The sequence below is a fragment of the Lissotriton vulgaris genome, chromosome 5 (assembly GCF_964263255.1).
Source record: "Lissotriton vulgaris chromosome 5, aLisVul1.2, whole genome shotgun sequence".
In the NCBI taxonomy this organism is placed as follows: domain Eukaryota; kingdom Metazoa; phylum Chordata; class Amphibia; order Caudata; family Salamandridae; genus Lissotriton; species Lissotriton vulgaris.
The window spans coordinates 111,926,282-111,952,576 of NC_141693.1; the positions used below are offsets into that span (position 1 = coordinate 111,926,282).

The 26,295-nt window shown below is 42.2% G+C and overlaps 1 protein-coding gene across 1 annotated transcript in view; it reads right to left on the reverse strand.

Annotated features, from left to right (window-relative positions):
* CCDC187 (coiled-coil domain containing 187) overlaps positions 1–26,295 on the reverse strand; it is a 296,756-nt gene that overhangs the window by 95,333 nt on the left and 175,128 nt on the right. The window contains exons 18-23 of the mRNA XM_086919347.1: positions 25,269–25,336; positions 19,624–19,811; positions 14,958–15,045; positions 12,628–12,774; positions 12,366–12,532; positions 299–468 (exon numbers count right to left, since the gene is read on the reverse strand). Coding sequence (XP_086775473.1) covers positions 299–468; positions 12,366–12,532; positions 12,628–12,774; positions 14,958–15,045; positions 19,624–19,811; positions 25,269–25,336 — 828 coding nt within the window. The remainder of the gene's footprint in view (positions 1–298; positions 469–12,365; positions 12,533–12,627; positions 12,775–14,957; positions 15,046–19,623; positions 19,812–25,268; positions 25,337–26,295) is intronic.

The window sequence follows — 26,295 nt, forward strand, 5'->3', positions numbered from 1 at the left end:
TAGAGCTGGTGAATTTCTGTGTCTTTTTAGTTCAAAACTTTAATGTTGTCACTGATTCAACATTTGGGGTGTTGGTTAAGTCCCTGTGTTACTGTTTTCTATTGGAGTGTGTTGCAGTACCCGTAAGTGGCCATATGTGGTGCCTGACGTACTCCAAGGATGGGCATTTGCTACTATTTTGTCACCTTTAATGCTGGTCTAGACTGGGCTGATATTGTCAATCATTCCACTGCTGGTAGGAGTTTCTCAGGTGCCCTGTTACGCTTAATGACGTCCTTAAGACATAGGGGCACAGTACCTTGGTCTTCAGCAGATGCCTCTTCTGTGAGTCCCTTGACAGATTCTTCTGGCTTTCTGGTCACTGTGTTAAGTTCCTTAGAATTGTGGGTCTCCTCTGCCTTCCACTCCTGCAGATGCTCTGTGCCCAATCTGTACCTTGGCGCTCCGGTGTTCTTCTGTAGTGGGTGGCTATTAAGATAAGAAGACCATCAGACCTCACCTTTTAACATATCAACAAACAGTTCTGTGGACTCAACCAGTCAATGGGAACTTCCATGAAGTAGGACTTTAGAAACATAGATTACGTGAATGGTCTATAAACATGGCAGGAATCTGTCCAACGAAACACATGTTTTTCTGTCTGTCTATCTGGTCTGTGGTGAGTTGTATCTCTTCTTCAATTCTTCTTCGTATGCTGACTGCATCTCTAGATGGTTAACGTAAGGTTTATAAAATATTACCTCTCAAATTTGGCTTAAAATAATCCCCTTTATCTCCATTATTTTACAAGAGCATTTGTGTTTATTTCTTCATTACATGGGTAAAAAAGAGAGTGGGTACATATTAGGACCTATAATGCAAACACCATGATCAAAATACCACATGCTTCAGTATGACATGAAAAAGTAATATGTTTTATAAATAAATAGCAATAATAAAAAGCATCAAATAGAATACTGGAAAAAAATATATAAAATATTTAATTTATGTTACTGAGAAGGTGAGGTTTTAGTAAAGACTTATTGGATTTTCACTAACTTTCGCCTACAGTTTCATGCAGCATAAATAGATTTGCCGATGAAAAAGAAAAATAAATAATACAAACACACTGTAACACAATAAATGTTCAAGTGGTGACCTTTGCATTGTTTAGTAGTATGTTTCATCTTTTTTATAGTTGGTCTGGGAGATCTAAGCTTCATTTGCAGGTATTTTAACATTACTTGTGCTTAGGGTAGTGTTTGCCATGTTCATGTTTGCATTTTATTCACTTTGAATAGGGTGTCTCACTTAGTTCGATACAGGACTCACTTTCTCATTATATTCAGCTGTACCTGGGTTTAGGGCATTATTCCGCGTCTTAATGACATCCTATTGTGTCTTTGTTGTTTACAAAAATCCTTTTTCATATCTGTCGGATGACAAATCTAAGCGGTCTACTATTGTCAATTTCTTGTCTCTTCAGTCAAATAGATCTTCTGTCACCTTATCATCCATACCCACTATTTCCACTTGGACTCTTTTGCCAGATCCCGCTCCAAATCTTTACGCCTGTCGTCAAATGACTATCCTAGATCCCAAAGCCAATGTACTGTAATACACCTTTTAGCTAGTAGTTGTGAGAGCCTCACTACACCGCCCTACCACTCCCCCTACGGTGGTTCTGAAATGTGTCACAATCATTTTGTAGAAGTGTGACACTATTCGGCACTGCCACACCATATGGATGAAGTCCTAATTCGGGGCAGTGCCCCAAGGACAATGACCAGTGTGTTTGGGGTATATTTTAGCCAATATCTTTGGGATACGATCTGGTCTATATAGGAATTTATTTTGGGTAAATCAAAAAGCTGCATTACCAGTCACTTGTTTATTATAGTACTCCTACCTCTTCAACTGGCTGCCTGAGATCATTTTCCCATTTATTACGAGTGCCCCCTAGTGTGGGGATGGTTGGTCTATGCAAAGGGACCTATATACTTGTGAAATAGGTTTAGGCCTTCAATAATCTATGCAGTTCTGTGAGTGTGTGTCTTCCTGCTGGCCATCCAGGAACCCTTCCCATGCGCATCTGAGTGTACCTGTTAACTGGGCATAGAGGAGGAATTGGCCGGGTCATACCCTAAAGGGTTATTGTTCCTGAATGAATGTTAAAAACTACATTCACTATACAGTTCTCCCATTTTGGCCACCATCTTTATTAGTGTTGCACAGCCCATCAGCAATAATACGAGTTTTGTCTTCAACTCCAAATGCACTAGTACGGTCTCCACGTCTGTAGAGATGCTCAATTCATGATCATCTTGTTCTATGTGTGGTACTTGGATTCCTAAATAATATAAGCTCTGGTCTGCCACACCATGCATAGGTCAAGCAGGATATTGCTCCTATGTCTTTTCACTGTGTCTAGAGGGAAAAGGCAAACTTTGACCCAGTTTGTTTTGAGCCCTGAAACTTTGCAATATTCTTCCAGTTATTATAGGAGGCATATTACTGTTGCTGCCCCCGTAGGTTGGGACAACAATACAATTGTATCTGCTTAAAGAGAGACCCCATATGTAGTGTCCCCAATTCATATGCTCCATTCATACATTTCCAATGTAAGAAAGCATGTCAATGACCTAACCACCAAAGCAAAAAGAAGGTTGAGGTTGGGCATCTCTGTTTAACCTCATACCCAAACTGCCAGCTGTCAGAGATATCACAGTTAATTTTGACTCTGGCTCGGACATATAGGTACAATCTTCTTCTCCACCTTAGCATAGGAGGTCTGACGCCATATGCCCTGAAATATCAAATCTGTATTGTCTGAAGATGCAGAGATTTTCAGGCTTGAGAAGTCTTCGCTGAAAAAACCTTGCTACTCATTCTGGCCTTTGTGAAATCATGAATCTGAGCCTTAAACAAATTGTGAGAAATAAAGTATATTTTTACCTCAATATGGCAGGCCCTTTAAAGTGCAGGACTTTATAAACTATATGTAATAGCTTGGCTCCTATTAAAAGTATTGTCCAATTTGTTTGAATTAGCAGTGCTCGATATACTCCGTTATCTCATTTCTACGGCTGGTAGGACAAGTAGTCACAGGTTCCAGCATAGCCCCATTTTCCTAGTCAAGGGGAGTGCCGTGTTGACCCTTTGAGCGAAGTTGAAAAGATTATCTTGGGTTATTTTGGTAGGGCAAGCTGCCTTTTTGATACATGTAATTCGAGGCTCAAAGGACCGATTTGGATCCATCAAAAAGCCTAAGGAGGCATTTTAAACTATGATGACCCGACAGCCTGCCATGCCATCAGAAGGCTTAGCCCCTACTTCCCTGGCAGGGGACTTTCCGCCATATTTAGAGATCCCTGCTTGCCTGGCGCGGCTCTCACTGCCTAGAGTGTATACGTTGGTGTGGTGGATGCTTTGTAACCAGAGCACCACGTTGTCTGCCCTACTTGGCCAACTTTTCTGTTTTTCAAAAACAAACTACAAAGGTATGAGTGGAAAAACAAGACAACAATGTCACTGGCTATTAAGGAAGTTTTCTCACTTTGCATCAGGACCGGTGACTGGTGTCCCTGACTGGGTTAGCCATGCCTTGCATGGTATTCATGATTAGGGGACTGGAGTGATGATTGTCTTGTGTTGATAAGTTGGGGTAACCATCACTGTGACATGGCGGCCCAGTGCCAGATGGAGTTCCGGGTCAAAGATTTCTGCTGGCTGAATCAGCTAAGGCTCTACCAGTGGAAATACTGTGGTTCTCCTGTCATCTCTCAATTTGGCAAGTGGGGTGTTTGTTGCTTTTGCCACATGACCAGCATCTGCCAACCTCCAAAAGACCCCTAAAGTTCTGTACTTTAGGCCGCTGGCTCCCAGAGGTGCTGAAAAGTTTGGCCCCACCATCTAAATCTCAATTCTGGACATAATTAAAGGGAGTAAGGCTGTTTCCACCATCAACGGGTCAGTGATAAAAGGCAACATTCGAAGTTCCTAAAAGGAGTGGTCTTTGAGGGTGGATAAATAAGTAATGAGCTGCCTATCATCAGTATAATTATAAAAACTTAGGGGTCGATTAGGATCGCGGACGGACTTGCGTCCGTCCGCGACCCCAGAGCAGGAGGGAACCTCCGCATGGCATGCGGAGTTCCCTCCTGTGCAATTAGGATGTGACCGCCACCCTGGCGGTCACATCCTCTATTTTTAACATTGCGGCGGGTGCAGCTTCAAGCTGCACCCGCGGCAATGTTAAAAATGCACGCATTCATTTGCATGCAGAAAGAGGCAGGCACCGCGCGGTGCCTGCCGCTTTCTGCATGCAAATGCAGGGGGGTACCATTGGTACCCCCCATGTGCACCCCCCACGCCCCCTTCACCTAGGGGGCCCGCAACGGGCCCCCGCAGTGAAGTTCCGTATGCTTTTCCACGGCGGAAAACCCGCCGCGGAAAAGCATAATTTACTGGCCATCCTAATATGGTGGACGGTGTCTGGAAGACACTGTCACCATATTAGAGCTTTTCCGCCGCGGTTGTAATCCGACCGCGGCGGAAAAGCTGCGGACGGAAACCAGGACCCACCAGCCATCCTAATCTGGCGGTGGGTCTTTGGTCAGTCCTCTGCGGTTTTTCCGCATCCTCGGGGCCGGCGGTGGCTTCCTCCGGCCCCGAGGATGCGGAAAAACCGCAATCATAATGACCCCCTATGTGTGGATAAAGTTATATCAGAGCTTCCAATGGAAGAATATTTTATGTTTTGCCAATAGATTTGGCGCTCTTTGACAAATCTTTGGGAAACTTTCCCAAAGAAAAGTGTATCCACCTCAACTCCTCCCTGGAATGCTTCGGAGTGATCCATCAAGTTGGGGCCAAGAAAAAGGGCTTTCCTAAATCATTGATTTCCCTATTTGATTCCCATAGGAAACTTCTGTTGTAGCTATTGAAAAAAACAGCTCAACAGAATTACACCAAATGTGTCAAAAAGTTAGAATTTTACTCATAAAGTGTGATTTTGTTAATGTGGTGTAAATCTGTTCAGCTGTTTTGGAGAAATGTGTATTTAAAAAGGTGAAAAGGTGCTTTAGATGGGCTGAAGAGTTAAAAAATATGTTTATCTGGAGGATGAGTCACACAAGAGTCCTGCGGTACCGTAATTTAGAAATATAAGGCTTGCTAATCGGCGAGGTTGCATTTTGTCCCGCTGTACCATTTTCCACTGCGTCCTACTGTAATTTTTTGTTTTTTTTTAAATTTTTGATCGTTACATCCAACTTCTTTTTTTGTGACTTGTGTTTTGTCTCTATCTCTTTAAATAACTTATTTTACACAGTTTAGTGATTTATATCTTAACTATATTAACTTTTGGCTAAATCGTTTTCCCACGTAGCACACTTGCTAGTTTTAGAGTTAGCAGATTTATCGCCTGCCTAACGTATATAACATAAAGTACATAAAGAAGGAACTTCTTGTAACAGTCACTGTTGAAAAATTACTAATGATTTTTTTCAGCCAATTCTCTTCAAGCAAACAATACAGTAAAACATGTTCTTCACTCCCACAAATGAACAAATTGAGCAAAGTAAGGTATATCCAAGAAGCAGTCTCAGAATAGCAAAGAAACAGAAGCTTTAGTTTGATAAAAAAAATGTTAGTGCTAAACTGGAATATGAATTTACAGGGCTCCTAAGTGGAATTAGTTGCCCTCCATTCTATAAGCAATGAAGAACATAAACACATAATTAAATGTGACAATGGCATTATATATGCATATCAATGAAATGCTTAAATCAAAAATAGTGAAAACAGCATTCAGAAGAAAGTCCTGGCTGGTTATCAATACATGGCAGATTCTTCCTGCAAAATACCACACTTGAACATACCCTACAGCTTTGCACATCCTTTGTGGTGGTTAATTCGATGGCTGGCACGCTCTATGCTGTAGCATGGGAGCCATCCAAAGCAGGAAATCCTATTCACTCTCTGCCATGGACTTCAACATTTAATCCAAATGGGCCATACCTGCTATTTATATTTATAAAGCCATGCTGCAATGATATAATCTAATTTTGTTTAATGTCACCCACATTTTCTGACTGATCATCCATGCAATATGCAGTGATTTACATACCTGCAGAAGTGAAAAGGCATCATTGTGTCTGTTCTGTGTAGCATAGATGATCTAAACAGTGCGCAGCAGAGCCGATAGATTCTGCGCTGCATCATACTCGCTTGCTGGCTCACAGCGGAGTCTTAACATCTTCCTCCGTAAGTAAACCATTTAGAAGTATGAAGGAGAACAGCAGCCAAGAAACCTTTCAGGGGAGTGTGCCAGAGATGAGATCAATAGCAGAACAAACCCCTCAATCATGGTCACTTTGAGATGCAGAGCTGCCTGTGATGAGTGGTCTCCTGAGGAAGAGCCACAGAGTAAATGCTGTTTGGATAGCTAGGAGTTGGATTTTTTTTTCATTCATATTCTTGTAAAATTGTTGTTAATATTTTGGCAACAGCTGTGTCATCCAGAAGGGGGAGGGCTGGGGGGAGCAGTTGTAGTTCTTGAGACCTTTGAAGACCATGAAATCCCTTATTCACGCAAAACATACACCGCTCCATGACAGGGTCTCCTACTCTAGTTTTCTTGCTCCATGAAGCTTCATCATAGTGCCTGCTGCACAAAGATGAGTCACACACTTATGACTTAGTCTCATCTCCAGTAGCCGCGAGGAGTTTCCAGGTTGTGCATTGCCGTGCTCCCTGAGGTTTGGCCCAAGAAGGGTCATCTGAGCTTCAAGATATGAGACAATGACAGGTTGGCGGTGGAGAAGGAGGGTTACATGTGCTCAAATTCTTATCAGGAGAGGCTCCTTCGTAATGCCGGAGGAGCATCACCCCACTGCTCAGCGACAGCAGACGATAAATAAAATTATAATAAAACAATGCTATTATCCTTTTATTTAGCACTGCTGTCTGAGCTGCAAAGCCGATAGTCTAGGGTGGGTTGAAGCCAGGCCATGGCAATGAAGAGGACTGGTGCAGGGCGCTGTCTTAGGCCGGCCAAACCAACATGCGCACTTAGGTTTCCCCAACCAAGCTGTATTCTGCAGCCGACTGTAGAAATAGCACAGACCCCCTATGCCTGAGCGAGTGTTAGACCAGCCCACTAAGGCTACTCCCGGCGTTTCTCTCATGCTATGCACAGTATGAGAGCAGCATCTGGATTGGATGGGAAGCCTCTGCTTTGAAGCCAATTGCGATAGGAGCAATGAGGCAGCAGGCAGCGTCAGCAAGAGCGGCAGGTAAGTCCTTTTAATTTACTTTTATTCCCCACCCCGCCGCCCTACCCCTTTAAACTGGTGGCAGCCGTCACTGATTCTTAAATGTTCTGCTGTTGTTGTGGGTCTGTTATATCTGCCCCCTAGCTTGCCTCTAGGACATGTGTGTAGTCCCTCTTGCCATGTAACATCAGAACACACACATGTAGTATGGTACAATATGTGGGATGGTTTTTGAAAAGTGATTTATTTTTGCAGGTCATGTCCTCCTTGAACAGGAACACAAGCAACCCAGGACTGGTTTCACCCTAGTTATGGGTTCATCAGCCGGTTACAGCTTGGTTCGAATGAGCATGCGACTCATGTCTGGGCATACCCATGCCACTTAGGGCGGCACATGAAACACACAAAAGGTGATGGGAGGAATGTTTGCAGTTTGTATAACCAGGGCAAAACTGGTCCTGGGTTGCTTGTGTTCTGGTTGAGGGAGGACTTGACCTGGTAGTTCAGGCTGGACTATTCCCATGAGTATCAGGGTCAAGACTGATTTGCATATTGCTGGTACAAACTGAGGTGGCTTGGTAGGCCAAAGAATGATGGGTTGGAGTGCTACCCCAAACTATTGCTGGTGGTTAGACCTATTGCGAGCAGCCTCCCATCACTTTTTGTGTGTTTCGGGTACCACCTTAAGTGCTCACTGAGTCACTGGAACCAAGCTATACCTGGCTGATGAGCCCATAACTATGGCAAAACCACTCCTGGGTGGCTTGTTTTCCGTTTTAGGGAGGACCTGGCTCGGCAGTTCAGGCTGGACTGTTCCCAAGAGGAGCAGGGTCAAGTATGACTTGCATATGCCTGCGCCCAAACTGAGGTGGCCTGGTGAGCAAAGGAATAATGGGTTGGAATGCTACCCCCAGCGATTGCCAGTGGTTAAACAAATTGCAATCAGCCTCCCATCACCTTTAGTGTGTTTCATATCATAAATTAGTGTTCACCATCCTGAGCGATTTGAACAGTAATAAACTAATAGAAGCGATCAGGAATCCTGCACAGGTCTATCTTCCTCTTCAAAAGAATTAGGAACGAAAAGTTAGGCTGCTAACTCTTATGAAAACAGATTAGGACAGGAAATGTGGGGACAAGAAGGTGAGGATGTACCCCTAGCAGTGGTGTCCAACTGATCGACGGATGAGATCAAGACAACCACCAAACCTAGTTTAGCTTGATTTAATCTGGGAGCAAAATTCTCCTTACAACCTGGATGAAGATTCCTTTAGAAAGATGGCGATGCATATCCACATTTTAAGGCTGAGACCTGCCACTACTACATCTGAATGAATGTGATAAAAGAAATAGAATTCCTTCCCAATGAAGTCAAGAAATGTAGCATCTTTGTTCAACGGTGACATGATAAAAGATGGGTCTTCTACCACAAGATCAACCAGTGAGAATATCAACCACCACTATATCCTTGAGGCAAGCATATATACGTAAATATAGATTTGCTACTTACTTTGATATACATACATTGACAGTATATATTCACTCTTCACCCCAGCACAGACTATATACAGATGGCATCTTAAATGTCTTCGGCATACTGGCCATTTTTAAAAGATTTCATTCATGTACCACAATGTGACAAAAATAGCCTTGAAAAAGCACCAGGCTCACTGCCAAAAGGGTTGAAATATACGTTGGATGTTTTATGCTACTGCAAATAAAAGGCTATCCCAGGCTACCATAAATTAATCCCTTGACAACACAGTAAGGCAGTTCGGCATAAAGCGCTTTGGGAAGGGAACTAATGAATGATCACCAATGACGAATCACTGGACAGTATATGAGTGGATAATTGGCTGTAATCCTGCAGAGTCAAGAAAAATAACCAAGTTATTAAATAAATGCAAAGGAAGAATTGATGTGATTTCATTATCTGAATCCACATTCAGAATATGAGTGTCAAAGTCTACTTCAATATAAAAGTAATAAATGCTTATCTGAAATTTACTTTGCAGATGATTTATTAGTAAAGGTCTGTATCCCTATATATGCCTATTTTCTCCCATAAATCGCTGATGTATGTATGTATATATATATAGGTATTTACAGGGTGCACAATTTGCACCTGGGATTGTGCACAACTCAGCCGCAGTCCGTGCAGGTAACAGCGGTGGGGCCGCTTAAGGGGGGATTTCAAGGGACGATGGATAAGGGAAAATTAAATAATTAATTTTCCCTCTGCATCATCCCATGAAATATCCCTTTACCTGGATCCACCGCCTCACCACTGTTATCTGCATGGACTGCGGCTGGCACAACTTCTTGAGGGCCACTGGGTTCTAATTACATAAGACGTAGTATAGGGAGAAGGCAGACTTGAAAATTCAGCTCCTTGTGGGCAGTGCCATTTGGAGCAAAGCCCAAACTTACTGTGATCTAGATAGAAAAGCATTTTGCAGTTGGAGGCCTTACTTGTTACCCAATCTGTGGGTGTTTTCCTGTAATTTAGCACCACAAGATGCCTCACCTGGTGTAAGCAGGGGCATAGGTTGGTCAGTAAGATTGGGGGGAGGTTGAAGCTTCAGATTTCCCAATAATCATGCAGGCATATCATGTTAAAATACATTACACGAAAATCAGGGCATATAGTAGGGATTTAAGGGCAGCAGAAAGGGAGAGGAATGTGGATTGGTAGGGGTACCAAGTGATACAAAGCACAGTTTTTTGTGAAATAACCAGCAGTCTCTCCAGCTGCGGTCCGTGCAGGTAGGAGCGATGAGACCCGGTGGGTGGGGGGGATTTCAACATACGACCAGGAGGGGAAATTAGTTATTTATTTATTTTTCCCTCGCAGTCGTATGTTGAAATCCCCGCCCACCTGGTCCCACTGCTCTAATTTGCACGGGCCGCGGCTGAGTCTTTCCAAACAGAGAGAGGGAGATAGTGTGTGTACGTTTTCATCTGTGTATGTAAACATTTCTGGAGAAATCCGACAGACACCTCACCATACTCGACTGAAAGCACCTGTACCCAACTATTTATCACAAAATACATTTATTAGGAGGGTGTACCACCACAAACAGCCCCCGTGAATCTACGCCCCTGAGTTCAAGCAGAATACAGTTGCTCACGGTGCTGAGACATTAACTGCATATTAGTGAAAACAGCAGATCTGACGTCCCTGCTGGTCTAGGAATGTCTGAATAAAAAGACAGGGAGTTCCACGAGAAGTATGTGAAGGGTGATTGGTCGGACAGCAGTGACCAAAGAGTAAAACAAATGTGATGGAGGGCTGTGAAGTGGAGGATAAGGGAAGATCTGGATGGGGAAGGAGCGTAAGTATGACACTGGAGAAACACAGCAAAAGCAGAAATAAAAACATCGAACAAATGAGCATCAGCATTTAGCAATGACTAATGACTTGACATTGAAACATAAAACCATCACTAACAAGAGAAAGGGGATTTCAGAGTGATGTTTATTGGACTGAGGAGGACCAGACTCCTAGCCTCTCTATAACAGCAACAGAGGTGCACTGAATGAAAGATCAGTAGATGAGGATAGGTCCCCCCTGGTAGACATCTAGAAAAAAGTGTGCTGATTAAACTGCTTCTAAAGACTTTCAAGGCACCTGGTATGCTTTCTGTTGAGTGTAAAATATATGCCTGGGCGTTGGACTTCGCTATAATCGTGTAGTTTGAGCAACTACGTGCTACGCAAAGTGCACGTAGCATAGTGCAAAAATGCGTAGCATAGCGGGCATTTTTTGCTTGCTCGTGGTCCTCAACGTCAAGTTGGCGACCGCGAGCGGGCAAAATAACATCTCAGCGAGACTTTTTCCTCGTTCGGGATCAGCAACATTAAGTTGCCAATCGCGAGCGTGGAAAATAAACCTCTCGGCGAGATTCTCAAAGCGGGGAGGTCAGGTTTCTCATTGCGAGTGGTCACGCATGCTCGCGACCGCTCGCGATAAGAAACTACCAGTCCGCATTGAGAAAGCTGCCGCTCTAGTACAAATCTACTTGAGCAGCAGAAAACGACCGCTTGCACTGTGTAAGATGCGGTTTGCACTGATTGCACAGTGCGGAAAAGCATTCGGCACTGTGCAATAAGTGCGAACAGCATTTTGCACAGTGCACTACGCAGTTCGCGTAGCTACGCATAGCTTGCGTAATGCGAAGTGCACTTCGCTTAGCTATGCGTAGCGCTACTACGCGAACGACGCCCAGGGTTAATGAAACAGTGTGAGTGGGAATGCTGGTGGCACGTGGCCTCTGGCCTTGCGTCTGCGGCTAGCCCATGGCACTCTATTTTGTAAGAGCTGACATTTTTCGAACAACTGTTCGTGAATATCAGCCTATTGGAAGATACAGTAGTCCTAGAGTGAGGCAACAAGAGCATTATGAAGAACAGAACCCTGAGAAAGCATTTATATATTTTGCAAGAGTTGAGTTGGGCACTGCAATTTTTAACTGCCTTTAGGATCTGTGGTCACTGGTGTGATTGGAGCCAAAGATGACTCCAAATCCTTTGACAGACTCCATGGGGTCAGGAGTATTTTATGTGTGATGGACCAGGTTAATGGCACTGTCACAAGTAGGGTTACTGCTCTTGGACCATTTGGAGAATGAGCACTGGCTCCCATAGAGCTGAGGATATCCTCACAAGACTTGAAGAAGGAAAGGGGAGTGTGGTGGTGCAGTGTCCTATCTCCTTAGTACCACTCAATACATATACAAAGTGTTGCATTCAACAACTTAAAGATGAACATGTAGTTGGTTAATACATTTATCATAGAAGCTTCTCATGTAGGCACTGAAGAGGACAGGAAAGGGGAAGTAATTTCGAGTTACTCCCCAAACCAATGAATATTTACGCAACCACAAATCTCGCACGGTAAACTGCTCTATGCAGCTTTCTAGAATCCATCAACATCTATGCAGATAGGGCTTATGATGTCATCTCTTCACACTAATATAGACCATTCTTAACACACAAGAACCCTTGGTGACTCACCATTTTCAGATATTGCTACAATACCTGTGCAGGCTTTAATAATATTATTTTGTATATTTTGACATATCAATAGATAAAACAACAAACGCCTACCTTCTAAACTCCTTGTCCTCCCTCTTGTCCATATTTTTGTGACTAATTTCAGTCTCAGACACCGGTGTAAAGTCCAAGTGGATTTCACTCTCCGGAAGAATGGGTGTCGTCCAACGCTGAAACGGGGACTCGCTGATCAAAGACGTTGCTTCCTGTTCCACTGGAATCTAGAAAAAGTAGCACACTCAAACTGTGAGATTTAAAATGACAAATGTAAAAACTCTAAGAGTAAAGGTGGTAGTTTTAAAGTATTTCCCCTGACCTGAGTTCTGCCCGCTAAAGCCTGCAGCTTCTGCTGCAGGTGAGCTGTTGACTGCTGCATGTGCAGAAGCTCTTTCTGATGCTTGAGCAAGAGTTTTCTCTCCTGGTGAGCAGACTTGTAGATGTTATGCAGGTGGCTGATCTCAGTCTGCATGAAGTCAAAGGAGAAAAAGAGAATTAAATTAATGTACTTTGCTATAATACATTTTTATCTCATTGTAATCAATTTACACCAGTCCTGATTCTCACACAGTGAGCAATACAAGTGTTTGGTTAGAAGTCTATTTCAAAGGTTGTCCTTGATAACTTCAAGCTATTGACCGGTTTAACATTTATAGAAATGACAAACATCAAGATAGCAATAATGCTATTTATAATTTTCTTCTTAATAATGCAATTGAAGCCGCTGTAGATATCTCTGAATAAAAGAATTTAACAGCAGACTCATCCCACTAGACCTATCTACCATGCCCTCTTTGGGCTACCTCTGTGGAACAATGCTTCTGGTTCAGAGGTTTGAATGTATCACACCAGCCATGCCTTATTTTAAAAAAACACAGTTGATGGACAGAATGTAGAACAATGTCATACATTCACCCCAGTACAAGGATCTGGGCCTAAATCCATCGTTTTTTGCACTCCACAACACCCTGGGTTAGACACTGGCTATATGCAAATCAGCTCTAACCCTGTGCCTCATGGGAACAGTCCAGTCCGAACTACCAAGCCATGTCTTTCCCAGACCGGAATCAAGCATCCAAGGACCGGTTTCTGGCTATCAGCCTTCATCAGCCTGGATAGCTTGACTCCAGTGGTGTGGAGAGCCTGGGACTCACATCACCACATGTATCCTTTGCTCCACAATTTCATGGTTAGGGAATCCTAGTGGTTTTGCTGAACTTATATTTGGTTCAACTAGACCCTACTAGACAAATGTGATACTGAGTAGATGGAAATTGAAATTGAGGGGTTAACTTAATTGGGGTTTAAACATGATACAGATGGATGGGTCTTAAATTACATCTAATGCCCTAGGCCCAATCATCAGGATACAATTTTGTCTGTTTTTTTTCTTTTTCAGGAAGGTCAAGCCTCCCAAAATTATGAGCATGTAGAGACCTCATTTCAAGGAAAATATTGCAGGATATAAAAATGAAATGGGTGGAGGAGTTAGAAGTACATTTTCTTGATATTGATTAGAAGTGAATTTATACATTTTTAATTTTAAACTCTATGGTTTGTAAAAAGCTGTGGTTTATAAAAACTCTATATATCAGAACTGTTATAGCCAGTCAAAATGGCTGCATTGAGTCACATGGCAAATTATTTGTACTAGGGTTGTAGGTGTGTTGTCTGTTTTTGCATTGATTTTTCAAAAGATTAACTTTATTCTAGATTCTTCGGTTAAAGGATCTTCTTGCTTTGTGTTGTTGGTTCATTCTTGGCATATGAAAGTCAACTGGAACTCTTCTAAACAATTCTTACTGTGAGTGTTACTTGAAGGCAAGAGCTTGGTTATTATTGAATGGAAATCTACGCATATGCTGGAAATCAATGCATGGATGAAGTAAATTAGAGTTTTTCCAGTCACAAATTTAGGTTTAAGAAGGAGGTGCTGACTCCACCACTTTGATAAGATGTGGAGTGATTTCTTTAAAATATATTTGTGATTGGTAAAGATATTCGTTTTTTTAAATATAATTAAAAAGATAGGGACTGTGACGGTCTGCCATCCTCTTCCTCACCTCCTTTTATGGACGTTTGCTGCTTCTATATATATTCATTTAACTATCTTATAGCTAATGCATATTTCAGCTTGTATGAAGATTTGAGATATGGTCCTATAATGTTATAAAGTGAATATTCTCTGAAAATATTTCATTCTAATATATCATTTACACAATATTGCCCCATTGGATTTAATGAAAGAAAATCTACAACTAGTGCAGCAACATTTTTGTTAACAACATTTAGGCCACAGTATTTGTGTTGGGTGATATATTTGTTATTGACATTCTGACACACAGCCGGATTTGAGTTCATGTATTGTTGTTATTGATAACACCCTTCAATTGGCTGCACTTATGTATATCCTTGTATGTTTGTTCCATGTATTTGTGTTTTTAATGAAATAATGTGATAAATAGTCAAAGTAAATACAAACAATTTGATGGTAGTTGTGTTGGTGGTGTTGCTATAATCATGTCTGAACCAACGCCATTGTTTTGCTGTTCTGTCACATTGTCCAGTATAGGATATGAACTGGTGAGCTCAAGTGAAGGACCAGAGTGTAAGGTCAGACTGCTGAGTCAGTCTGTGCATGCACCATACCTGCTCCTGCTGCAGCTGGGTCAGGATCTCCTGCTGCTTTTTAATGACGTCAGACACTTTTTTGTAGTCTCCCTTGTTCTCATAGCGTCTGAAAAGCAGGTAGATAAAGAAGAAACAAATCAAAGAGATGCCTCTAATAGGGATTATCAGACCCCCATGATCTCCACTTTAAAATTACTGTGCATTGTGCACTGGCACACAGAATCTTCTTTAAGAAGGCATGCTGGTGTGAAATTATGTCACACACAAACAGTAGTTGGGGAATATGTCTGATGACATTTGCAGGAAAAGGATATCAAGAAGAGAGTATAAATCATACCATTATGGTGAAAGTAAAGGCTGATGTAAAGACCCATGCTAGTTACTGCAGACCACTCCCTTCTGTAATGCCTATGTGTGGTATCAAAGGTGTCTAGTATTATGCCACATTTGTGCTCACAGCAATTTTTTTTATCATAGACCCAAATCTCCTGGATCCCAGTGGTCCACAATGCTGCAGACAAACTGATAACTGGAAAGATCTTCCTGGACGCCATCTAAGTCCCTCAACTTGCCAGCACATGTTCCTCTCAAGAACCTGTTCCTCACCCACAAGTGGCTACAACAGATCTATATGAGAATGAATACTTTTAAAAACAAACTACTAAGGAGAAAAATAATAATATGAACATATTTCATATACATATTCATATTGACAAATGTCATCAATCCTCTCCTAAAATGTCCACACCTTCAACCCTAACTTCCTCTAACTCTAACTTGAACACTAAAGGCATCATTGTGAGTGCTCAGGTAAAACATCGTCAATTATGTGTGATATAATATGTGAGGTCATAAAACCTGCAAGATGCACTGAGCTATAACTTGTAAATGTCAGTGTTTTTAGGTATTGATTTGTAACCATCACTGAAGAGGTGTGGTGTTGAGGGGGAAGAGGTGTGGCGCTGCAGCCAGGGTGACTGAAACCGAACGCTGGGGCTCACGGTTCGATCCCCGGCACCAGCGGCAGGTCAGCCCAGCACCATGTGACTCTGGGCAATAGCTTGCTTAATATTTCCGACGGCCCCAGCTCTGGGATGCCTCCGGGTAGCTGTGCGCTTTACAAATACTGGATTTACTTTTTTTTTACACTTTAACTGAGGTTTTCTGTGAAATTCTGGTGTTTTTTTATGTATGTGTTAAGATTTTATTATCAAGCCTAGCTATATTGTCCCTTCCACCTTTGCTTTATCAGTGAATATCTGTGTAGTTTTTTTTGGACCGCACTGATTTTTACGGCTAACGTCTGGTTAGTTCCCAAATGGGTGGCCATCCCTTTGTGGGTGGCTAACCCTCACCGTTCACAACCTTTGGAAATCACACTTTTGGAATGCACCCCCCTTTTTTCCATGGACTCCGCTTCATGGGTCTGTGTCGGCCATGGGGCGAGCACAAGATAAGAGGTTTTATTTATTTATTTATTTTATTTGACATATTCCATCATCTGTCGACTTCACCCCCACCCTCCCAAACGCTGTTCCCTGACCGGCCACGCCTAAATTTAGACACCTTTGTAGCATAATCTGATCCTCAAGGCAGCATAATCCTAGTTGCCCTGATGATAGTCAAGATGTGCAGTATGGTTGGGGGGCTAGCATTATGATGATGAAGTCCAGATTTCGCACAGAACCACAAAATCAATGTGGTGAGGTGAACTATGAATCATCACTCATTTTGAAACTTCAATCTTCCTGCAAAGTATCAGATGTTTTTTTAAAGGATTTGAAACCATGACCTCTTTAAAAGATCCATCAGAAAAATATGGTGTAGTGTTAGTCGTCTATTAGGAAGTAAAAAGAAAGAAACTTGCAGAGCACAGCAACTCAGCTTAGTCGGTTCACTCACTGAATATTGGTGTTTCCTGGTGCTTACTACATGGATGTTCAGGGTTGGTTCGCTAGAGGCAGACCCTTTCTAGATGTGCAGGATAAGCAGTGATTATGTAAATTATTGTGGCTTCGGTTAATGGCCTAATTTTCCAAACATAAATGTAGGGGCGTAACTTCAAGGGGGGTATTTGGGCTGTAACACCCCCTTTAATAAATGTATTATTTAATAAATAGTTGGGTACAGTAGCTTTCAGTCAGATATGGTAAGGTGTCTGTCAGATTTCACCTGGGATTTTTAAATATTAACTCAGACAAAAACACGCCCACATACACCATTGTCTATGTTTCGAAGGTCTTCAAACATGTTTTTTTTACAAAATGCTGTGCTTTAAGTATCCCCTCACAATCCACACCTGTTTCCCTTTCCACTGGCCCTTAAACCCCCCCATGCACTGCTTCTCATATAATGAGTAACATGATATGCCAGCGTGATTGTCAGAAAATCTGAAACTCACACTCCCCCAGCCTTACTGACCAAGCTACGCCCCTGCGTACATCTATTTCCTTTAATCCTATGTGCACATGTGAAGAGAATATGTCTATTCCTGTTCATACGTTCTCCATAACTCTTTACTATATAGGGGTATCCTGTGACTTTTACCACAGTTACTGCACCACTTACATCTGTTAATTGATAAGTTATTTAAGAAGTGGACATAACTGGGGAAAAGGCCTTAGGAGTGTTAGTGAAAACCCAGCAAGTTATCACTTATGGAGAAAAATACACATATAAGGCGAAACTTCTGTTTCACAACTGCCCGACAAGCACCGGTGACTGGCAGATTCACAGGCTGGTGTAGATAATGATCATGACAGGATGCAGGCCGGTGCATGTAAAGACATGTCTATTGTTGTAGCAGACACATAGTAGGTACACATGATAGGTAATTTAGGGGCAAGGGTGATACACTTCTGTGGGCTTCATATTTCTCATTTAGTCACATGGCAGCTTCTGTGAGATTTCCCAGCTGTAGTGTTGTTCCTATAAGACCTATATAGGATCTGCGCGTTTGGACAGCATACACTGAAGGATTGGTGTCAGACTGATTCTATAGTGTATGCTGTCCGAAAGCGCAGATCCTGTATAGGTCTTATAGGGACTACACGACATGATGCCCCATGATGGGTGCCATGTTTGTAGTTCCTATAAGACCTATACAGGATCTGCGCGTTCGGACAGCATACACTGCAGGATTGGTGTGAGACTGATTCTATACACCCCCGCAGGGTATGTTGGCCTTCTGCATCAGTAAGCTCACAGTGCCACTATTATCTCCTCTTACCAAGGAGAGACCAGTTCTTGGCAACCATCGAACATGACAACCCTGATCCCTCAGATCGTGGAAATAAAATTCTACTTTTCACTTCTGCTTACTTAGTTAGTTTCAGAGCGATACACAGAATAAACGGTCTGGGTATTTTCAATATGTATTTATTGAACAGTTGATATTCTGGTGTAATATAGATGAGCTGCAACAACCATTAACAGTAACGGAGATAAATGATTAAAAGCACTATGAAAGTAAATGGATGATAAAGTTTTACCATCTTGCAATAATCATGAATACATACATACGAGTATATTAAATACATGATAATAAAAAGATGCGTACTCCTACGATGCCTCCCTAACCAGATGTATCTAAGTGTACCTAGCATGTGTTTAGGTGTTAGGCCAAGAATCCCTCTAGGATACAGTCAATCCCCTTACCTGAAGTGAGAGACTGTGGGACCCCGTCCTGGTCTCGGGTTGGACACCCCGCAAGGGATGTTAGACCACTGCGAGCTGGAGTGTCTGCATGCAGAAACCTAAGTGTCTTCACTTCAGTGTGTCGGCCGGGAAGTCCTGGTCTCCTCTATTTGTCTTAGCAAGATGTGTTGTATATATACCCGTAGGTCACCCCAGGGGCTCTACCTCACTGTATTACTTTGTCGGACTTAGGATGACGTTGTGAATGGATTTTGTACATAGATATTATACAGGAGATGGTAGTCCTGCTGTGCTTCCAAGAATCCTCATGCATAATGTATGAGATTTCAAACTTGGGAAAACCCTTGTTCTGAACACAGTGCCGTATCTAGGTAAAAGGTCAGTCCCTACAATGTATGTAATGTAGGGAAGAATATAGGTAAAGGGTTATGATGTTACCTGGGCCTATATTAGGGTACCTATATGGAATATAATACAACTGAAACCCTTTAAAGCCTGAGATGGACCTGTATAATGTCATTGGTAGTACAATGACAAGAAATGGCATTAGGGAACGAGAAGGGAAGAGCAACCACCAGACAAACACAAAGTACGACACATCTCCATTCTGTCAATAGATAAACAAAAGGCCACAAAACTGAACATGCCGCAACACCAACCTGCCGTTCAAACCTGTACAGCTCAATAAACACTCATAAACAATGACAGCCTAACTCGAACAAAGACAGCTCCTATCTGCATCCTGTGTGCATCACTTTTAACAGGGGAAGAAGCAATACTTTTAACAGGAGAAGAAATAAGCGGCTTAGGCCTAAACCGAAAGCCCCAAGTAAATTCCCTCGGTTGTGAAAAATACCATCTCTTGCTTCTTACCTAGCCAATCTCCACAGTCAGGCAGGACCCGCTCACCTGGATGGAGCCAGCACCAATGATGCACCATGTTGTAAAGCCTCAATGAACTCACCCCATATTGCACGAGCACCGCTTGTCTGCAATGCTCCATGTGGTAGCAGTTACAGTGACTCACGTTTTCTGGTGCTCCAGCCAGGCCAGCTCTGCCAGGGTCTTCTCCTTGAGGGCTTCTTCCCGGAGGCGGAGGAGGGCGGTCTGGTGCCGCGCCCTCAGCTCTTCATCCCTCAGGTACTGCTGGGCCATCTCTAGTGTGAACCGGCTGAACATGGGGGGACCTCCGTAGTACTGGCAGATGTCACTCCACTAACAGGGAAGCACAGGACCCAGATCAACACACTGCCAACTAAGTTTGATTTTAAGCTTTCTGTTGTAGCGAACTTTGAATCCTCATCATTGTCCATAGGATGAAGTGCAAGTAATGTTAGTTCTGGTCATATACCAAATGATTTTAGACATAAAACACAATGAAAGATCTTGTGCATTCCTGTTTTATACAAAATTAAAAATGTGCAAAATATGGTTTTACACTTGATTACTCCTGTACACACTGATCTAGTATTGCTGTATTTTACATGAGTTTCTTATGATATATTGAGGTGTGTTTCCCTGACCCTTGTTAACTAGACGTCAATTTGGGCCTAGCAGCCTCTTTTACAAAATGGCTGTCATCATGTCTTCCACGGCACATTTCCCTGTTTGTTATTTCTGCAGCACAGCGTCCAGCAGAATCTTATTTGTTTTTTTCAAGTGTCTTGATTAATCTTTCATCACAAAACTGTATCTGTCTCCAAGGTCTGTCCGTTAGTTCACTCACTGTACCCTATTCATTCTTAACAGCTTACTGTTGTTCATGTATCTAGATCGCCCCACCCTCTCCGAATGGCATTAGCATGGAGTGGGCAGAATATTTATTCACATAGTGGGTTAGTGCTTAGATGCTAAGGCAATATGACGCGGTATAGCATTGTGCTCTGATTTGCTATGAATGTAACACATTCGATCATACCACATCAGTTCTGCAGTTTTACTAATTTCATATGCGAAAATAATGTATATAAACCCTTGGCTTTGGGGGTGAGCCAGAGATTTTTCCTAAGGGATGCTGTCTGTTTCTAGCATAATGTGTATTATCTTTATAATTTTGTACTTCCGGCTATAGAGATAACCTGTGAGTGAGGAAATGAATGAGTAAAGGAGATGAGTGAGTAATGAAAGGTGGTAAGTCACAATACTGATGTCTTAATATCGACCTATTGTAATATCAACATCGCAATATTGATTACCACTATATCGTCAATATAAGCAGCAGTAAAGTTAAAACATGAAATGTATACTTCTTTATATACGTATATTTTTACAAATAGTTGCACAATATTGTGTAATCTATATTTCTACAGGTTAATATTGTGACATGCTAACGTAAAGAAATGTGTGATGTTCATTCCATGGAGTACACTGTCTCTAGTTAATAAGGATGTATAATTTTCTTCATTTTGTTTCTGAAAGACATGGGAGTAATACTAGCATACAGCGGCTAGACTGGTTACAGGCACTAAGCGAAACCAGCACATATCCCCAGTCCTAAAATCTCTCAAATGGTTGCCTTATGAAGCACGTATTCAGTTAAAGATCATTGTTCTGTTGCACAATGCCCTTCACTTCAATACTCCCAGGTACCTGGCACCAAAACTGGAGCTTTCTTGTGGTGTAAGAGCCTCAAAAAGCACCAAGACTTTCCTCTAGAAACCACTCATCTGTAGGAAAAAGAGAACTTGTCACAGAGTCTTTTCCAGCACTGCCCCAAAGCTATGGAACTCTCTTCCACCGGAAGTACGCCGAATCTCTTCAACGACGGCGTTCAAATTGGAAGCCCAAAAATTCTTTAAGAATAAATTCTTACCCAAATTGGGCTAGGCGCACCTGCTCGAAGACATTGTTCTTACTTCCATTAGACTGTCATTTGTTATGGATCTTTTTTGTGCAAATGTTCCTGAATATTTGATCATTCCTGTTTTCTACTCCTACTTGATGTCGATTTTGCATCTATGTCCTTCCTCCCATCCTATTGTAAAACGCTCTGATATCCCTCGGGATCTTGTTCGCGCTATATAAAACAATATAAATAAATAAAATAAATAAACTAGCAGATGCAAAAATGGATTTTGCAGCTGGGCACTTCTATTTGCCTGGTGACAAGGTGGTGGTCTTCAGAAATGTTATAAATAAACTTCTATGCAAGGAATGTTACCTCACATGAACTTCATGTGTGTAAGTCTACCTCAGGGTAACATTTAGGGTCCTGACCACACAACAACACTTCTCCAGCTCAATCACCCGGCCCTATCTGGTTTAAGGTGTAAGAAGCCCAGACCTTGCTTGCTCTGGACTTAAATTTGCAAGGCTGGGTTGAATTAATGTGTGATTTTTTCAGGATACAGTCATTTGGTGACACCGTCTGATTCCATTTCTGAGCATGGAATGTGCAAGCCGGGTCATCATGAACCCTCCGTTTAAGCAGCTAGAGTGGGGTGGTGTTCTTGATTGAGCTTGTCTGTTTGCAGTTTGGCAGACAAAGGCTCTTAGATAACATGAAAGGGTGGGTGAGTGAGTGAAAGGATGGATGAGTAAGTGAGTGAAAAGGTATATGGATGGATAGATGGATGGATGAATGAGTGAAAGGTTGAATGTAAGGATGGATGATCGAGTGAAAGAATGGATGAATGGAGTGAAATGATGGTTGCAGTGAAAGGGTGGATGGATAGATGAGGGAAAGGGTGGATGGATGAGTGAAAGGGCGTATGAATGAAAGAATGGATGGATGAGTGAAAGGGAGGGTGAATGGATGATGGATGAAAGGGTATATGGATGGATGAGTGAAAGAATGGATGGATGAGTGAAAGGGAGGGTGGATAGATGGATGAAAGTGTGTGTGGATGAGTGAAAGAATGGAGTGATGAGTGAACGGGAAGGTGAATGGATGGATGGATGAGTGAAAGAATGGATGGATGACTGAGTGAGTGAGTGAAAGGATGGATGGATCAGTGAAAGGATGGACAGATGAGTTAACAGATAAATAGATGGACAGATGAGTGGAAGGATGGAAGGATAGATGGGTAGAAGGGTGGATGGATGAGTGAAAGGAGAGATGGCTGAGTGAAAGGGTGGATGGATGGATCAGTGAAAGGGACAGATTGAATGAAAGAATGGAATGAAAGGATGGATGTTGAGAGAAAGGATGAATAACTGAAAGGTTGGATGGATGAGTGAAAAGGTGTATGGAGAGATGGATGGATGGCTAGGTTTGGATGTGGGTGGGCAGATGGAGCGAATGGTCAAATACCAAATGATGGATGAAAGAATTAATGAATGACAGATTGTAAAGTTAAAACGGTGGATATCAGCAGGTGGATGAAGGAAGAATGGATAGATGCTTGTATGGAAGAGACAAGAGAGTTCTTCTGGGGAGGGTTGCAATGACTTGCTTCCTTTGCTTGGTGGCATAGGAGCTTTGGTTAGAAGTTGGGGGCATTTAAATTTTCTGGCTACTCCCTTGTGTTTACGTATGTCCTAACAGGACTTATAGGCCTTATTCCGAGGGAAGGTTGATCTTATTAGAGGAAACTAGGCACTGCAAAATAAATGGTTCTGAGTACTATGTACCCTATAGCTTGATTTGAGGTATTTGTGCCTAGAGGCTGTTCTGTGTTTTTTCCGGCACAGTTAGACTTAGCAACAGAGCACCCTCCATTTCACCGCCTTCACGGTGTGTATCATGAGCCATTTGTTTAAAATACATTTTTACTTCGTTTTCAATTCAAACAAAAAAAGAGAAAACAAATGACTTCCACCATACTACATTAAATGCCCGTCCGAGGATCTATTTTGGCTGCAAATGTGCTCTTAAGAGAGAATAGGGGACCGAAACCCCCTTCATCATTTCCTCCCCCTTCGTCCTTCAAATCCTTCCAGCATCACAGAGCTGGACGGTAGAGTCATTTTGAGGAGTCTCTGCAACAGGTCAGGTCATTTCTCACAAGATGTCCCACCGGATTGGTATTGATGGCGAGCAGCTAGCTCTACCTCTGGCTGTGGCACTGGCATTCCTGCTCTAGAAGATGTTTCCTAAATATACCATGACATGGTCACATATGATGCCCATGAAGGTTTAGGGACAAGGTTGTGGATCCCGAGGGCTCAATATGCTGACGCACAAGGACTGCTGGCCGCCTCATAAAGGATGGGCCCATATTTCACAGGGACAGAGCTCTTCTTTAAGGCAGAAACTTGACTTAAATACAGACATTCTGGCAGCTTCTGCAATGTCCTGCATCTTGGAGACAAAGGGGAGTGCAGCGAACTGCAGGGTCTTTGTTACCCTGGCCCAAGAATTCTTCTCTTTGACCCACTTTCTGCTTTTTATCATCCCAGGTACGACTTACTGCACTCTTTTTAAAATTCGACCTCTAATTTAAAAGTGAGGCAGTTGTATTGTTTCTCAAAAGCTCAATATCAAAGTGATTTTATGTCTCTGACCAGCCAACATATTTCTCTCCGCTGTAGTTTTTTCAAGGCTTACGTTTTGTTTTCCAATACTACAGTTTAAGGCAGCATGTACGTTTATATTTGTGTTTATATGTCTTATACTGTCATCATTATTGTCTTTTTCAATAGTCTAGCTTCCTTTAACTTTCAACTTATTGTTCTGTGGAATCTAAAAAGATGCGAGCATAGAAGGGGAAACCGGTTAAATATTATAGTCAATCAGGCTCTCACAATAATGTTCAAGGAAGTGGGTTCCATGTACTAATGTTTTTAGCACTGTAATGTAATTCATAAAGATGCCTGTCTGATCCTAATTTGGCATCACTAGCCAGAGGTCACCCTGTACAGATAAGTAGGTAAGTCACTCCACTGGGGATGTTAGTGGGAGGCGTGGAGCACTAACAAACACATAGCAACGCAAACTACGTCCTGGCCGGTAATACCCAACGCAGACAGGGTACGTGTCCTTTTGAATACCTGTTAGCATTGCAATTGCTGTTACTGAAGCCTGTGACTTGCACAATTGTTACCTTGGTGTGGGCTTGGGGTCTTTTATCTTATTACTGTTAGTGCTTCACCAGGGTAATGAAGTATCAAAGCCACCTAACACTTTTCCCTTTCTTTAAATACCACAGACTTTTAACGCGTATGTATTATGTTGGGCCCCTACTACTACTCTGCAAAATGTTTTATTTATGGTCTTATGTTGGGGATGAAATGTTCACATCTCAATTATTCAATGATTTATGTTGTGGCAAGAAACATTAAAAGGGCTTTTTTTTTACTCCTCGATCTGGGTTTCCAAGTGAGTGCCATGATGGCAGATGGTTGTAAATGGAACACGGATTGATTGAAACCTTGAAACGTAGATACACAGTCGATATGTGTCATTTCCCTGCCTAGTTTGGATGTTCTAGAAACATCTGCATAGAAGATGCTGAAACACTATATATCAGCCCCCTCTCCCTTCTCCCCCCACACTACCCAGGAGAAGACCAGGTTATAAGAAACACATATATTGAAACAAGCCAATGTGTTCCTTGAGCACCAACAACATTCTAAGATTAACTCTTGGGCCATCGATGGTAAAGTCACTGTTTGGTAAATGAAGTTATACACGGCCAACACATGTCAACAGACCATCTTCGGCTGGCTCAGATACATATTTTTATGAGATACCTCAAGGATATATTTGCACTTTAAACAGCCCTGCTGTACCTTGCTGCTGGTGTCTGTGGCGGGTTCGCTGCTGTCTCCTGAGTCTTCCTTCACCAAGATTTCACTTCCTGGGTCATGAGCAGAAAGAGGAGGAAAGAGAAGCAGTGATTAGTCTCTGATATCCCATATACAGAGCACCACCATATACACAGACAGCATGAAGTAGTTAAAAACACACACAGCTTTATGAGAAATAATATGTTTGTCACAATGCGTCCAATTATTTCGCAGTAAAACCTTCCCTAATCTATTTCTCACCTCACAAACCTGTGTAAGATCACAGTTGGAGCATTCCTTTGCTCCAGAATCTACTCTTGTCCCCCAAAATGTTTTTCTTGATAGTTCTTTCAAGGCTGTGGGTTTTTTGTTACTTAATAAAAAAAATCACATATTGACCTCCACAAATACACACACACAAATGGATTGTAAATCCACTTGTAAAAACAACATAGAGGTTGTATTTCTATAAGGAAAAAGTTTGCACTTTGAAGTTCAACACATTTTTACTGACCAGTGATCACAAGGGATGTTGTTGCGTTTTTGGTGAAGCAACACCAAGCCATTCACCCCTTCGTCCCAGCCAACACAAAGCGGAAAGATCTGTTGGGCCCTCGGATAGAAAGTGGATCACCCAGCTCCTGTCATCCTTCAGTGGCCTCTGTCCACTCCAGCTCCCCAAAAGTTACACTTTTTCTCTGCACAGCCCAAAAGGGCAATCAATCAATGTCTCTCATTCAGATTCACCCATGGTGCATCACTTAACAAAGGCATGCTACGCTCAACTAACCTTCACTTTGCGACTCCAGAACTTAGGGCCGAATTACAAGTTGGATGCAACAATTATCACATTCGAGCAAAAGATAAAGTGTTCAAAACTTATCGGATCCAAAAATATCACATATTCCAAATTTTTGGGGAATAAAATGAGGATTTTGGTGCTTACAGCACCAACCAAAATTGTCATGTTGAAGTAAATCCAGAGCCTTTTCCTCTTAGTAAACTCCAGTAGGGTTGCCCATCCTAAATC